Below are 16,024 nucleotides of genomic sequence, written 5' to 3'. Positions count from 1 at the left end.
AGCGCTACATTTGCAAGAGGTTTTTATGACCTGGTATTCACAGATCTCTTTATGATATTGGCTGGGATAAAATGAGTAAACCAGTTTTCTGCACAGCTCTTTTGGGAAGGAGGGGGGGGGGGGGGGGGGGTGGATCAGTCATTTCCCAGTCTCCCTGATGTGGATGGGTTAACAACACCTCCTGTACTGTAAACGCTCTTTTACCAGTGCATGATAAGAAAGGAGTAATGGGCATTTTGTTATTATAGCTGCTGATCAGAAAGGGGTTAACTACTGCTCTGCAGGGAAGGGACAGTTCATCAGCTGCAGACCTGACAATTAGGGGCATCACTGTGGTTACGGGTAAGGGGTTAATGGCTTATCTGTGGGTTTCTAGTAGTCTCCCATGTATATGCTACGTTAATTTACCACATGCTCCTTTAATAACTTACAGACACATTAGCATGCTGGACTGTAACACCTGATTAAGACATCCTGTCATAATACACATATATCAGAGTGTTATATGTAATGGAGAGCATGTGTTACATTTCATAAGAAACGCATGAAGATATACTGTACTCTGGCAGTGGGAAAACTCAGATGATAGCTGCCAGACTCTGCCAGTATGCATAGGGAGCTCATATTTCCACACGCAGACAGTGTGTCGACACCTCACTCTCTTAACACACCGTTAGAAAGTAATTGTATTGATTTTTCCATCCTTCTTCACCCTCCCTCTTTGGCTGTCTCTCTGAATATTTTTATGCCGTCTGCAGCTCAACATCATCATTTTCTGCTCATCCCTGTACTCTCTCCACCGTTACATGTGCTGTCTTCTTGCTGCTGTTTCAGATTCATCTCTGCTGTCTCTAACACCATAAAGCTTTTCCTCTTCTTCTTCCTGTGTGTGTCTGCCTGTCTTCTCCTCTCTGTCACTTTATGTCCTTCACGCTCACTTGCTGTTATTTCTTTGGCTGGCCTTCTCATTATTTAGATATACTCTGACTCTCTACCCCTGGGAGTCATTCTCTCTCTGTTTCTGCTGTCTTTTCCTGAGGTCTCCTTTTGTCTGTCTCTCTGGTTATCCATTAGTATCCTCTCCTGGATGTTCTTTTTTATTTCCCTCACATGCCTTCCTCTATAGTGGCCTACCCCTGTTTCTGCTGTTTTGCATTCCCACCAGTTCTCTCTGTCTCCTTTATACGGTCTGTTCAATTACATGGCAATCTTCTGTTTCTGCTCTGAAGTCTCCCTGAATAGCCTTTCATGTATCCCACCTTCTCTGTCTCTATATATTTAAAAAAAAAAAAAAAAAGAAACCCTCACCAATATTCTAACTTTGTTCTTGTGAATGTTTTTACTATGTTTAATGTAATGTATTTACCGTTGATAAGTGAAAGAAGTGAGGATCCGAACACTGGGTATCATGTTTAATATTGTAAAGCAGCACAAAACATATTTGAGGCACTTAAAATTTCCTTACCTTCTGCTTTGCTATATTAAACATGGATGATTACTCTTTAACATTTTCAACACTAATCCCCTGTAAAAAAAAAAAATGCTCCATGGAAATCACACAGATGATCATAACTTGTTTAATGAATAGGCAAGGTGCCATCTGTATGATATATAAATCTTACTGGTATCCAACAAACTGATTATACTATTTGATGGGTATACTAGCTGAACAGTTCATGAAGAAGTTATTATGATCCAGGGGGTGTGATACAGGATTCCGTTTGGGATGCCGGCGGTCATAAGACCAAAACCGGCATCCCAATGACAGGGCCCGGGTAAGTATACCCCCTAACCCTAACTCTCCCTTTCCACAGCCAAACCCTAACAACTCGTCTCCCCCAACCCTCCCCCTGCCCCTCCGCAGCCTAATCCTAACCCCTCCCTTCCCCACAGCCTATCCCTCCCGGGGGTGCCTAACTGTAACCACTCCTCCCCGCTGCCTAACCTTCCCCCCTTCAGCCTAACCCTAACCCCTGTGGCCTAAACCTAACCTCCTTCCCCCCTGCGGGTAAAATCTAGGAGACCTCAGCATACTTACGTTTGGGATGTCGGCAGTCAGGATTCTGGCGTCGGCATCCCAAGTGATGTCGGAGTTTCAGCGCCCGCATTTTGGCTGCATGTTGGGATTTCGAGAACCGGCATCCCAACCGCTGGTATCCTGATTGAGGAATTCAATTTATATTCATGTTATATAATGCTTTGGCCTGTTGTGTATCTACCTTCGTGATTATTGTACATCATTATTGCTTTTGGATTATTATTTATTATTATTATTATTAATAATAATAAACATTACAGGGTGGTGTGGTCCGCAGCATCATTCCTAGAGCAAACAACAATGGTAGTAGTGTAAAGTACACAGTATAAAACAGTATACAATTAACAAATAACAGTACAACTCTCAACACAACTACAAGGGGGTATATTCAGTGCAAGCTGAAACCTGTACCTATAGGCTTATGTGCAACTAACAGGTTTTTAAGCTGCTGACAGATGTGCGAAACAAAGGCAGATAAGGAGTAGAGTCCAGGGTGCAGAGAGCCCAAGGAGAAGGTGAAGAGTGTAGTTGTTGAGCAACAGTGGTGGGTGATGCTGCTCATAGAAGCTTACGTGCTATAGGGAAGGGGATGACAAACGGATGACGCACTGAGTGAGCCAGAGTAGGGGAGCTGAGGGTAGGAAGCAAGAGTGGGAGAGATATAGGACGAAAGCAGCTGAGGTAAACTACGTGATGACATTGGTTAAGTGATGGACTGGTATGCTTTTATGAACAGGTAGGTTTTCAGCACCCGCTTAAAGCTGAGCAGACTTGGGGATAGTTTGGCAGAATTATGGAGATCGTTCCAGTAGTGGGGGAAGCACAGGAGAAGTCTTTGATTCGGAAGTGAGAGGTCGTTATCAGAGTGATGGAAAGGTCATTGGACGTCCAGAGTGGAAGGAAAGGAGTATGTGTGGAGATGAAATTTGAGATGTAGATAATGGTAGACTTGAAAAGGGCCTGATACATAAGGGGATGTGGAGTTTGAAGAGGGTTCTGCAGGGGAGGGGGAACGAGTGTTTATTTCCTATTGTATTACTGTTTTCACATACTGGTCCATTTGCATCAGTTTGTCAATAGTGTATTGGCTGGTTAGATTTCCATTGCCTGGTTGTAGTTGGATTAATTATTATGTTTCTACCTCGTGTTTCTTTCTACTCTTTATATATATTCAATTACAGTCGGATCCATGTATTTGTCGGAATGGATCCAACAACCCCTATTCAATCCCATCTTAATTCGACTTTTTGAAGTCGAATTAAGATGGGACGCAGAGGAGGAGAAGGGGGGCGAGCCACGGGGGACAGCCGGCGGGCATACAGTGAGATCAGCGAAACGGAGTAGCGCTGCAGCAGGATGTCACTCAGCCGCCCGTTCTCACGGCAGCTTCCACTCGGCTCCAGCAGCGTGCTGGAGCCGGGTGGAAGCTACGGTGAGGTTGGGCGGGTGAGTGACATCCAGCTGCAGCGCTACTGTAGCGCTGATTTCCCTGTATGCCCGCCAGCTGTCCCCCTGTCTCCCTGCGGCCCCCCTCGCCTCCTCTGGGTCCGCATCTCATTCCGACATAATTTTGATGTCGGATTGAGATGGTTGAAAAGGGGGCCAAAACCTGTCGGATTTGGCCCCGTTTTCGACATAACACGTGGATCGGCAGCTATTCCGCCGATCCACGTGCTTTTCAACAAGTCGAATTTATCGACTTGTCGAAAAATTTAGCAAAATGTTGAATAGGTCGAATCTGGATTCGACCTTAAAAAGTCGAAAACTGCCGTCTTTTCGACAGACGGCAGTTTTCGACATCAATTGAATATCCCCCTTAAAGTTACCTTAGTGTTTTTCTTAACTTCCTTGTATCTAATACAGGGTTATACGCAAACATTTACTTTCAATATATACCTAAAATAGGATTTGAAATACCTACTGGTAAATATGTTTTCTCGTAGTCCATAAGGGATATTGGGGACAGAATTAGTATGGTGGGGTATAGACAGGTCCAAAGGAGCCAGTGCACTTCAAATTTCTTCAACTGGGTGTGCTGGCTCCTCCCCTCTGTGCCCCCTCCTACAGGCAGTTATATGTAAAACAGTGCCCGAAGGAGAAAGGACATACTTGAGAGAAGGAGACATGATAACAAGAAGTGTGGTGAGATTTACACACCAGCACACCATAACATAACTTGGCCAGCAACGGCTGGCAACAGAAAAACAGTAACAGCTGAACAGGAAACACATAACAGATAACCTGCAGAAGTCACCACAGAGAGGCGGACGCCCAATAACCCTTATGGACTACGAGAAAAGGATTTACTGGTAGGTATTTAAAATCCTGTTTTTTCTAGCATCCATAAGGGATATTGGGGACAGAATTAGTACGATGGGGATGTCCCAAAGCTTCCAGAACGGGCGGGAATGTGCGGAGACTGCTGTAGCACCGCCTGCCCAAACTGGGTATCCTCTTTGGCCAGTGTATCAAATTTGTAGAATTTCACAAAAGTGTTCTTCACCGACAAGGTAGCCGCTTGGCATAGTTGCAAGGCCTAGACTCCACGGGCGGCCGTCCAGAAAGAGTCCACAGACCTTGTAGAGTGGGCCTTCAGAGACTGAGGAACAGGTAAGGCTGCCGACACATAGGCCTGTTGGATAGTAAGCCTAATCCAACAAGCAATGGACTGCATTGAAGCAGGGCAACCCTTTTTCTGCGCATCATAAAGCACGAACAAGGAATCCGTCTTCCTGACCTGAGCTGTGTGCCTGACACAGATCTTCAAAGCACGCACAACATCCAAAAACTCCGGAGGAGTCGAAACGTCAGAACAGGACGGAACCACAATAGGTTGATTCAGGTGAAATGCGGAGACAACCTTCGGCAGGAACTGCTGTGCTCCGCTCTGTCCTCGTAAAAGACCAAGTATGGACTTTTACATGATAGGGCCCCCAATTCTGAGATGCGTCTAGCAGAAGCCAGGGCCAATAACATCACTGTTCCATGTGAGGTACTTGTCTTCTACCGTCGTCAGAGGCTCAAACCAGGAGGACTATAGAAATTTCAACACTACATCCAAAGCCCAGGGTGCCGCAGGCAGCACCAAGGGAGGTTGTATGTGGAGTACCCCTTGTAAGAAGGTCTGAACTTCTGACAACACAGCCAATTTCTTCTGAAAGAAGATTGAGAGAGCTGAAATCTGGACCTTAACGGAACCTAGACGTAAGCCTTTAGCCACACCAGCCTGCAAGAAACGTCCCAAGTGAAACTCTGCAGGTGGATACGTGCGCTCCTCGCACCAAGAGACATATCTCCTCCAGATATGATGATAGTGTTTTGACGTCACCGGTTTTCTGGCTTGCACCATAGTAGCAATGACCTTTTTGGAAAGCCCTTTGTGAGCTAGGATGTTCCACTCAACTTCCATGCCGTCAAACGAAGCCACCGTAAGTCCAGATAGATAAACGGTCCTTGCTGAAGAAGATCCTTTCTTAGCGGCAGAGGCCAAGGGTCTTCTATGGACATGTCCAGAAGAGTTGCGTACCATGCCCTTCGGGGCCAAACTGGCGCAATCAGGATTGCTTGTACTCTGTGATGTCTGATCCGCTGGAGCAACGGAATCTGAGGAATGAGGTAGACCAGCCGGTAAGGCCAAGGAGACGTCAGTACGTCCACTGCACTCGCCTGAGGTTCTCTGGTTCGCGAGCAGTAGCAGCAAAGCTTCTTCTTGAGGCAAGACACCATCATGTCGATCTGTGGGTATCCCCACCTGTCGACAATCTGTTGAAACACCTGAGGATGCAATCTCCACTCCCCTGGGTGGAGGTCGTGGCAACTCAGGAAGTCCGCTTCCCAGTTGTCCACTCCCGGAATGAAAATTGCGGACAGCACTTTTTTTTTTTTGCATTTCTTTCCGCCCAGAGAAGTATTTTTGACACTTCTCGCATACAGGCCCTGCTTTATGTCCCTCCCTGTCGGTTGATGTATGCTACAGCCGTGGCGTTGTCCGACTGAACCTGGATTACCTGATTCCTGAGAAGAGGGAGGTCTGAATCAGAGCATTGTAGATAGCCCGAAGTTCCAGAATGTTGATCGGAAGAAGGGCCTCTTGGGCAGACCACCTGCCCTGGAACTGCACCCCCTGGGTGACAGCTCCCCATCCTCTCAGGCTCGCATCCGTCGTGAGGAGGATCCAATCCCGAATCCCGAAACGTCGACCTTCCAGCAGGTTGGAAGACTGTAACCACCACAGGAGTTAAATCCTGGCCTAGGGTGACAACTGAATCATACGGTGCATCTGAAGATGTGACCCAGACCACTTGCTCAGTATATCCAGTTGGAAGGGTCTGGCATGGAACCTGCCGATCTGTATCGCCTTTTACAAGGCCACCATTTTTCCCAACACTTTTATGCAAAGATGAATGGAAACACGAGCAGGTCGGAGAACCATGCGAACCATCTCTTGAAGTGTTCTCACCTTGTCCTCTGGGAGGAACACTCTCTGAGATACAGTATCCAGGATCATACCCAGAAACAGGAGCCTTTGAGACGGTTCCAGTTGAGACTTCTGTAGATTGAGGATCCACCCGTGGTGAGACAGAAGTTGGATATTGCGATCTATATGGAGCAGTAGAAGCTCCCTGGAACTTGCTTTTATCAGGAGATCATCCAGGTAAGGGACAATGTTAACCCCCTGGACTCTGAGCTGGAACATCATTTCCGCCATCACCTTCGTGAACACCCTTGGAGCTGTAGACAGGCCGAAGGGCAATGCCTGAAACTGGTAGTGATAGTTCAATAGGGCGAACCGCAGATAGACCTAATGAGGAGGCCAAATCGGGATATGTAGGTAGGCGTCCTTGATATCCAGGGACACGAGGAATTCTTGTTGTTCCATGCATGAGATCACTGCTCTCAAGGATTTCATCTTGAATTGGAAAACCTTCAGGTAAGTATTCAAGGACTTCAGATTCAAAATGGGTCTCACAGACCCGTCTGGTTTTGGCACCACAAACAGACTGGAGTAGTAACCTTGTCCTTGCCGTAGCAGAGGTACTGGAACAATGACCTGCGACTGGACCAACTTGTTGATGGCCAGTAGTAGCATAACACGCATATTTTCCAAAACTGGTAAGCCTGATTTGAAAAATCGTTGGGGAGGAGCGCCGTCAAACTCCAACTTGTAACCTGAGAGATAAGGTCCCTTACCCAGGCATCTTGGCAGGAACCGTCCAAGATGTAGCTGTAGTGACGTAACTGAGCTCCCATCACGAAATCCCCTCGGGGTGGGCACCGTCATGCTGAAGTCATTGTGGAAGCTGAACTGGTGCTATGTTCCTGAGTGCCGGCAATGGCTGGTTTCTTAGGCTTACCTCTGGAGCCACTAGCTGCATTGGAGGTACCCCTGGCTCTAGATCGATATCTGGAGGACCGAAAGGACTGAGTAGACGGTCCCGGGTAGGTACGCCTAACAGGCGGAGCCCCGAAGGGAGAAACATGCATTTCCCAGCAGTAGCCTTTGAGATCGATGCGTCCAACTCACCTCCGGAGAGCCATTCACCTGTGAATGGAAGAGATTCCACATTACGTTTGGAATCAGCGTCTGCAATCTATTGATGCAACCATATGGCTTTGCATGCAGACACAGCCATAGCAGTGGTTCTAGCATTTATATTGCCAATCTCCTTAAGGGAGTCACAGAGGACTCTTGCCGTGTCCTGAATGTGTTTTAGGAAAGTTACAGTAGTAACCAAGGTCATATCACCCGAAAGACCCTCCTGAATCGGAGTAGCCCATGTATGAATGACGTGTCATCCAGCAATGACTGGCCTTTGAGCTACACCTGCAGCAGTGTAGATAGACTTTAGTGTGGTCTCTATTTTCCTATCCCCCGAGTCCTTTACAGTAAAAGACCCCGGAGCAGGGAACACCACCTTTTTAGAAAGGCGAGAGACTGAGACGTCTACTGCTGGAAATTCTTCCCATGAAGGCATTTAAAAACCGTTTGGATATTTTTCCAGGCTAATTTAAATAAATCATCCAATTCTTTGGAATCAGGAAAAGTGACTGTCTTTTGGAGGAAAAACGACTGCTAATTAGTAGCGTCCTCCAGGGGGAGCTTTAACACATCCCGTATAGCCAATATGAGGGGTTCTAGTACATGTCGACCTAATGCATGTCAACCAATAGTGGTCGACCTAATGACTGTCGACCTAAGTCTTGTCGACCTAATGACCGTAACCCATACAAACTCAGGACAGAAAGGGCCATAGCAGAAATCAGTGTTGTGAAGCAGCAAGTTAACCATTGCACCACTGTGATACCTCATCAGGTATTATTAAGACCACAGTAGATGGTGCACAATAACTTTTTATACTGTGAAGCTTAACTGACCATGAGTGAGATCAGTTCATTTTGCATGTGTGTGTATATAGGGGTCATTCCGAGTTATCAGGTACTCAGACATGCGGGGGGACGCCCAGCACAGGGTTAGTCTGCCCCGCATGTCAGTGCCGTCTTCCCCCAGCAGAAATGCAAAAGCATCGCACAGTGGCGATGCTTTTGCATTTCAGGAGTAACTCCCGGCCAGCGCAGTTCCTGTGACTGGCCGGGAGAACCTCCTCGCTAACCGGGTCGCAGCGGCTGCACGTGACGTCACACAGCCGCCGCGGCCCGCCTCCCCCCCCAACGGTCCGGCCACGCCTGCGTTGGCCGGATTGCGCCCCCCTAAACGGCGGCTTAACGCCGCCGTCCAGCCCCCTCCCGCCCAGGGACCGCCTCTGCCTATCAATCAGGCAGAGGCGATCGCTACAATACAACGGCCTTCGGCCGCCCAGCGGCGCCGGCGCATGCGCAGATCCGACCCGATCGATGCGCTGCAATAAACTGCAGCGAGCGATCGAGTCGGAATGACCCCCATAGAGCGAGAGAGAGAAAGAAAAAACGTTCCTGGTTTGTTACTTTCGCTGTTAATCATTTCTCTATGTGTGCTTATGCACAAGCATTTGTAATGATAAGAATTAGCTATTTTCCACTTGCGGCTACATACACACACATTTATATATATATATATATATATACTGTAGTATGTAGTATTCTGTCTTTGGACTATATACCATTCATATGCAATCTTCCTTTTTGCATCTGCTCCTGAATTGTCTACCTCTATTTACACTGATTGGTTGTTGATTAATTAATTTGTTATGGCTAGCAGCTGCTTGAAGCGTTGGTCAGTTATGGTTGGCTAGCATTGTGTACACTGGCTACTGCCTGATGGGCGCATGCTCACTTTTTTATATTGTCACATTTGGTCAAAGTGTTTTACATAAATAGCAAACAAAATAAAAGATTGCAATACTGTGAACTGAATGGAAGTGGAAGTACAGTATGCATGAAAATAGCACTGAGGATACATAGGACTTACATTGTAAGTCTACATAATTGTTAGTGAGCTAAGTGTGGCCTATATATACATATATATATACCGGTATATATATACACACACACACACACACACACACACACACACACACACACACACACACACACACACACACACACACACTGTGTATACTAGATAGATAGATAGATAGATAGATAGATAGATAGATAGATAGATAGATAGATACAGAGGCGGAACTACCGGCAGGGCAAGCAGTGCGTTGCACTGGGGCCCGCCTCTGTCCAGGGGCCCAAGCATGTAATGTGTCAAACTGACTCATTACATGCCGCTGTGCGCTGCGGGGAACCGCTGCCCGCAGCGCACAGCCGCCCACAGAGGAGAAGAGCAGCGGCACGGACGGGGGAAGGAGGAGGAAGGAGGTGAAGGAGGGAGCCGCAGCAGCGCTTTGTTACTGGTGGAGGCGCTGCTGCTGCTGCCCCTCTGCTTCACTATAGGCTGTCTTCCGAGAACAGCCTATAGTGAAGCAGGGGGGCAGCAGCAGCAGCGCCTCCACCAATAACACAGCGCTGCTGCGGCTCCCTCCTCCACCTCGTCTACTGCCCGGGAATCGTCAAGCTGCACGAGGAGCCTGAGCCAGCGGAGAGGGTAAGTATGATTCTACTTTCTTTCTTTCTCTTTATTTCTTTCTTTCTGTCTTTTTCTTTCTTTATTTCTTTCTGTCTCTTTCTTTCTTTATTTGTTGGGACTGCCTGCCGCTATGTGTAAAAATGGGGGACTGCCTACCGCAATGTGTAAAAAGGGTGGACTGCCTGCCGCTATGTGTAAAAATGGGGGACTGCCTGCCGCAATGTGTAAAAAGGGGGGACTGCCTGCCGCAATGTGTAAAAATGGGGAATCTGCCTGCCGCAATGTGTAAAAATGGGGAATCTGCCTGCCGCTATGTGTAAAAAGGGAGAATCTGCCTGCCGTAATGTGTAAAAAGGGGTAATCTGCCTGCCGCAATGTGTAAAAACGGGGGACTGCCTGCCGCAACGTGTAAAAAGGGGGAATCTGCCTGCCGTAATGTGTAACAAGCGCACGCTGTCTGCCGTAATGTGTAACAAGGGCACGCTGTCTGCCGTAATGTGTAACAAGGGCACGCTGTCTGCCGTAATGTGTAACAAGGGCACGCTGTCTGCCGCTATGTGTAAAAAGTGTACGTTGTCTGCCGTTATGTGTAAAAAGTGTACGCTGTCTGCCGTAATGTGTAAAAAGGGGACGCTGTCTGCCGTAATGTGTAAAAAGGGGGATGCTGTCTGCCGTTATGTGTAAAAAGTGTATGCTGTCTGCCGCTATGTTTAACAAGGGCACGCTGTCTGCCGTTATGTGTAAAAAGTGTACGCTGTCTGCCGTAATGTGTAAAAAGTGCACGCTGTCTGCCGCTATGTGTAACAAGGGCACGCTGTCTGCCGTTATGTGTAAAAAGGGGACGTTGTCTGCCGTAATGTATAAAAAGGGGGATGCTGTCTGCCGTAATGTGTAAAAAGGGGACGCTGTCTGCCGTAATGTGTAAAAAGAGGAATCTGTGCGCTGTAAGGTGTAAAAGGGTCTCTACCTGGTGTAGTGGTGCTACTGTGCGGCGTAATTTGAAGAATGGAGACTACTGTGCACCGTTTTAGGAATTGGTATTATTTTGTGGCCACACCCCTTCCCCGCGAAGCCACGCCACTATGTAGTTTTGCGCGCGCCTACGGCGCGCACTGCCCCTGTTTTGCATGCTGGGGTGGGGCTCCGATGCCGTTTCTTGCACACAGTGCTAAAATGTCTAGTTACGGCACTGTTGCTAGGTATCCATTTCTCTGGCCCTGAGCAGGTCCCCTTCACCAGATCCTCTCAAGGGGTGAGGGGGTGGACTTGGATGGGATGGGGGGGGGGGGGGCAAAGCATTTTGTCGCACTTGGGCCCACCGCTTGCTAGTTCCGCCACTAGATAGATAGATAGATAGATAGATAGATAGATATCACCTTCTCGTATGATTATGGAGGGGTCGATTCTGTTTATGTTCTTTATTCATTACCCTATATTCATTACCCATGAATTTTTTTGCAATGGTTCTTTTGGTCGACTTTGTGAAAACGCTTACCTGGTGATTGCTGCATTGTTATGTTACTGGTTCAGCTGCTATACTAAGTAGAAATCTGATTGGCCAGTTTAATCATTTTAGTCTAGATCAGATTCAGCCCAGACAGGAGTTTTGACCTGGTTGGCTAGTAATAATATGCATGTGTGTGTAATGATCAGCCAATCACAAGGTATTCTCATGATTCAGTCATTTAAACCAATCACAGGCTCACATTTTTACATTATGATTTTTGAGAATTCTTTGTTAGTCCCAAATGTGTCTATAACTGTATTGCATGGATATTAGTTGACCTTTATGACTTAATAGGTTATTATATTACTGCTTATGGCTGTAGGTCAAAAAAGAGTAGCTTTCTTCTGTCTGCAAACTGTAATCTCTATACAAGATCATGGATGACTATAGATTTTTTAGCTTTCTTTATAAAACTTATATTGATTATCTAAGCACTGTATTATACGAATCCTGATGATGATGATGATGATTATTACTACTAATAATGGTTTGGTTATATAGAGTTTGTTATAATTGTACTTGTCATTTGTTTGTGAAAGCTATACAAGGTTACTTACACACCAGCGTTTATAGATTATTCTTTATTTGATGTCTGTTAATATTAAGACTAAGCCAATAGTAGAAGGTGTTTATTTCACTCTTACCAGTGACTAGGGTACTTAGTATTATGATTATCCATAAATTAAGTTATTAATTGAGTAAAGGAATAAACTGTTTGACAACATACTGTAAGTCTTGCATTTATGACTGTACATACTGTGCTACCTCTGATAGAAGCAGAGAAGTCAGAAATTGAAGAGCAAACTATATTTTACAATACTTAAATTGAAGTATTGTAATTTAATGCCATGTTACTGGATGAGGGAAATAGTAATACGATTAACTACAACTGACAAAAGTAATAAAGTCAAAAAAGGATAAAATGAAAACTTAGATAAGAAAGTACTCATTTTGATGGATAAATATTTGAGAGATACAGGCATTTTTCTAATTACTAAAAAATATGAAATGTAAGGAATATTGTGTGACAAAGTAAATATTTATATGAGTGGGTTTTCTTGGTCTATATTATTTGTCCGCTATAGAGCGAGATGTTCTGGAGAGCAGGGCTGCAGTATTTGGTTATCCCTTTATTGGCTGCTCATTATTATGCTAGCTTGTGAAGGCTGCATAAATTGCCTAGTTGAGCCTGGCCTGGGTTCTGATTATGAAGAGGAGTATAAACAATTAAAGTGATTATCGATAATGAGGACAGCTCCATATTGAGCTTTTACGGAGGTATTTATTGATGTTGGTGGGTACACACACGCGTCTCTTAAAATATGGCAGCTTAAATCTTGTGACTACAATGGCAGTTATCCGGCTATCTTTTATATTCCTTTCTTTGCCAATTTCACCCCCATTCCTGCACCAGCGCTTCACCCCATCCTCCCCACCGTATATTAAACCCCCTCTACCAAGCAGTAGAATGAAACTCTTTAGTTAATAATTTCCATACTCATTAACATGCTAATGTGCTCAGGCTCACAGCTCTTTAATCACCTCAACATCAGACTCTGTGGGGAGCAGAATTATAAGGACTCCAGGGAGGGGGGAGGAGAAAGACCAGCAGAATAGTAATTAACCCTTACCTCGTCATAACACATACGCTGTCAGAGAATAGATTGGACAGATTCTTCAAATCAGTGGGGATTGGTTATATTTAACTCATGCGTTGCTAGTGACAAGTATAGCAATGAATAGTGCGATTTTGATGTAAGACACATACTAAAAATTATTAAAACCTTTTTTTTTGCCAGAAGATGTAGAAAGTGAAACCCAAAGAGTAAGAATGATTCCCTTATAATCCATAACGCTTGCTTGCCACAGATACAGGGATGTTTGTTTATCTTCTCTCACTGTATTCTTTCTTCTGTCCTTAGGGCTGTGTCTGAGATGATTCTTGCATATCCTTCGTGCAGCTATGGATGCTGGTGAATGCTTCCTCACCTCTTCTGGGCAGGATGAAAAAAGCTCCTGGCCTCTGGACCTCAATTTATCCCTTTGCCCGACAGCCACCAAAGATACCCCTCTCCTTCCTCCTAATCCCTCTCCAGAATCTACTTCCTCAGCCCCCTCCTCTGCTTCTGCTGCCGAAGGAGGATATCGGGCGGTTAGCCCGACATCCTCCATCTTGCAGCCACCCCTTGTGACTCCCGATTCTCCAAACCCCACTTATCTGCCAAAGCTCTCATCTCCTTCACAGCCAAATTTCAAGGAGGAAAATAAGGATGGAGTGGAGGCCCTGGTGGGGCATGTGCTATTTTCTAGCGATGGAACTGTCTACCTCCTGAAAGACGAGGAAGAAGAGGAAGGTGCTCTTCCTTCCTTAGCTTCACCACGAGACCCCTCAAAAAGCACAGTGCTACCACGTCCTCCACTCACCTCTTTTTGTCTCACCGCCACCTACCAAGGCTTTTGCTCTAACCAAATATCCCAACATACCTCAGCTGAGGCAGCCGATCTCACTGATTCGGCGCCTGGCACCTTGCCCAGAATACAAGACCAACCCAAAGAAAAGGAAGCAGGGGGGCAAACGGGGGAAGATGATATAAGACACAAACCAACTGGGGAGTCCATCAGGACACAAAGGATAGATGGTACTTGGATATGTCTCCTATGCCAGCTCAACTTTCGAAGTGGAAGCCAGCTGGGGTGTCATGCTTCACACTTCCATGGATTAGATCACCCATATCAAGACCAGCTGGCATCAAGGGAAACCTCTGGTATCATATATAGATCTAGTGGGCAACTTTTCCTCAGCCTTTTAGAACCAAAAAAAAGCCAAAATGTGTTAGATGCTGGCCAGGAGCTAGAGAATGTTGCCCTTTCTGGGGTTCAAACTGCCCCACTTGTAGACATAATCCAAAGTGCTCCTGAGCAGTCAGGAACATCAGAAGATTTTATGAAAAACAAAAACCACAGTGATACCAAAAGTCAAGTGGCATTTCAAGGAAATCCGGAAGGAAGTCCGAAACTGTCTATGGGCCTGGTGCCCAACTCACCTCTAAGCTACCACAAATGTGATTCCGCAGGAACACGCAACTCAACTGAAGCCAAAGATTCAAAGGCCGACATAGATGAAAAGAATGGAGAAACAAACTGGTGCTCAGCAGTAGCTGAGGATCTAGGTGAAGATGGTGAAGAAGAGGTAGAGGATGTGCGGGAAAACAACCTCTCTGCCTCCCAGCCCTTGGACATCAATGAACAACTACTCACAAACCAAAGCTTCTATGGCCCAATGATGACAAATTCCTTTGTACAAATGGGAGCTTTCCATGGCTCTGACAAAGGGGGTAACCAAACAGATGCAGACCGTGGGCCCATGGCCCTTGATGATTGCACACCATCCTCAGGCCCCCAACCATTCCAAAGTCTATCTCTCCAGAGCCAGCTTTCCCTCCTACACTCCCGCAATTCTTGTAAAACTCTGAAATGCCCCAAATGCAACTGGCATTACAAATACCAACAGACACTGGATGTTCATATGAAAGAAAAGCATCCAGAAAGTCACAGCCACTGTTCTTATTGTCACAGTGGTCAGCAACACCCACGCTTAGCCCGAGGTGAAAGCTACAATTGTGGCTATAAGCCATATCGTTGTGAAGCTTGTAATTATTCCACAACTACCAAGGGGAACCTCACTATACACATGCAATCTGACAAACACCTGGCCAACCTCCAAGGTTATCAAGGATCAGGCCCTTCGCCCAGCACAGCAGTGCCTCCCTTATCAGCACCATCAGTGAACACAGGGCAGGGAGAACCAGGTAACACATCACCTACAGATCGTCAACTTAAGCAAAAGGCAACATGGCACTGTAAGGTGTGTAATTATGAAACTAATATTTCCCGCAACTTACGTATTCACATGACTAGTGAAAAGCACATGCAAAATGTACTGCTGCTTCACCAGGGACTGGGAATGGGACAAGACAACTTCCCTTTCTATGGAGGTCCACTAGCATCGGAACAGGCACTGGAACACCCGTTGCTTTTCAATCCCATGCACTTCAGCTCATCTGGTAGCCAAGGTGAGAACAGGCACAGGTAACAAACCAAACATAAATGTATTGCCCATAAACAAAAACTAAAAATGTATATTTATATAACCAGTAAAGTAAAGGTTACTAAATATCATTGGACACTTATGCAAATGCCCATTAAATCATCATCATCATCATAATAATAATAATAATAATAATAATGAGTCAAAAATTTGAATTTATCTGTAACGTGCAAGTTACACAATGGAATGTCTGGTTTGTTGGAAAGGTTTTGTGCAAATTTTCACCTTCTGTTTGGCAAATGTTAGTAAATAAACCTCACTGTACATAACAATCAGCATATAGCTACTACAGTGGAAGCACTCACCCTTTTATCAATTGTCTTATGTTATTTACCTGTAGTAGGGAATCAATATGGATTG

General features: G+C 45.7%; 1 protein-coding gene across 5 annotated transcripts in view; it reads left to right on the top strand.

Annotated features, from left to right (window-relative positions):
* ZFHX2 (zinc finger homeobox 2) overlaps positions 1-16,024 on the top strand; it is a 121,677-nt gene that overhangs the window by 50,817 nt on the left and 54,836 nt on the right. For all 5 annotated transcript variants that reach the window (XM_063913588.1, XM_063913587.1, XM_063913586.1 and 2 more), the window contains exon 2: positions 13,479-15,629. In XM_063913588.1, coding sequence (XP_063769658.1) covers positions 13,520-15,629 — 2,110 coding nt within the window. In that variant the 5' untranslated portion in view covers positions 13,479-13,519. The remainder of the gene's footprint in view (positions 1-13,478; positions 15,630-16,024) is intronic.

The sequence above is a fragment of the Pseudophryne corroboree genome, chromosome 1, assembly GCF_028390025.1.
Source record: "Pseudophryne corroboree isolate aPseCor3 chromosome 1, aPseCor3.hap2, whole genome shotgun sequence".
NCBI lineage: Eukaryota > Metazoa > Chordata > Amphibia > Anura > Myobatrachidae > Pseudophryne > Pseudophryne corroboree.
Note: the sequence above shows the minus strand (reverse complement) of the source record. Positions and strands in the feature narration are given on the sequence as shown.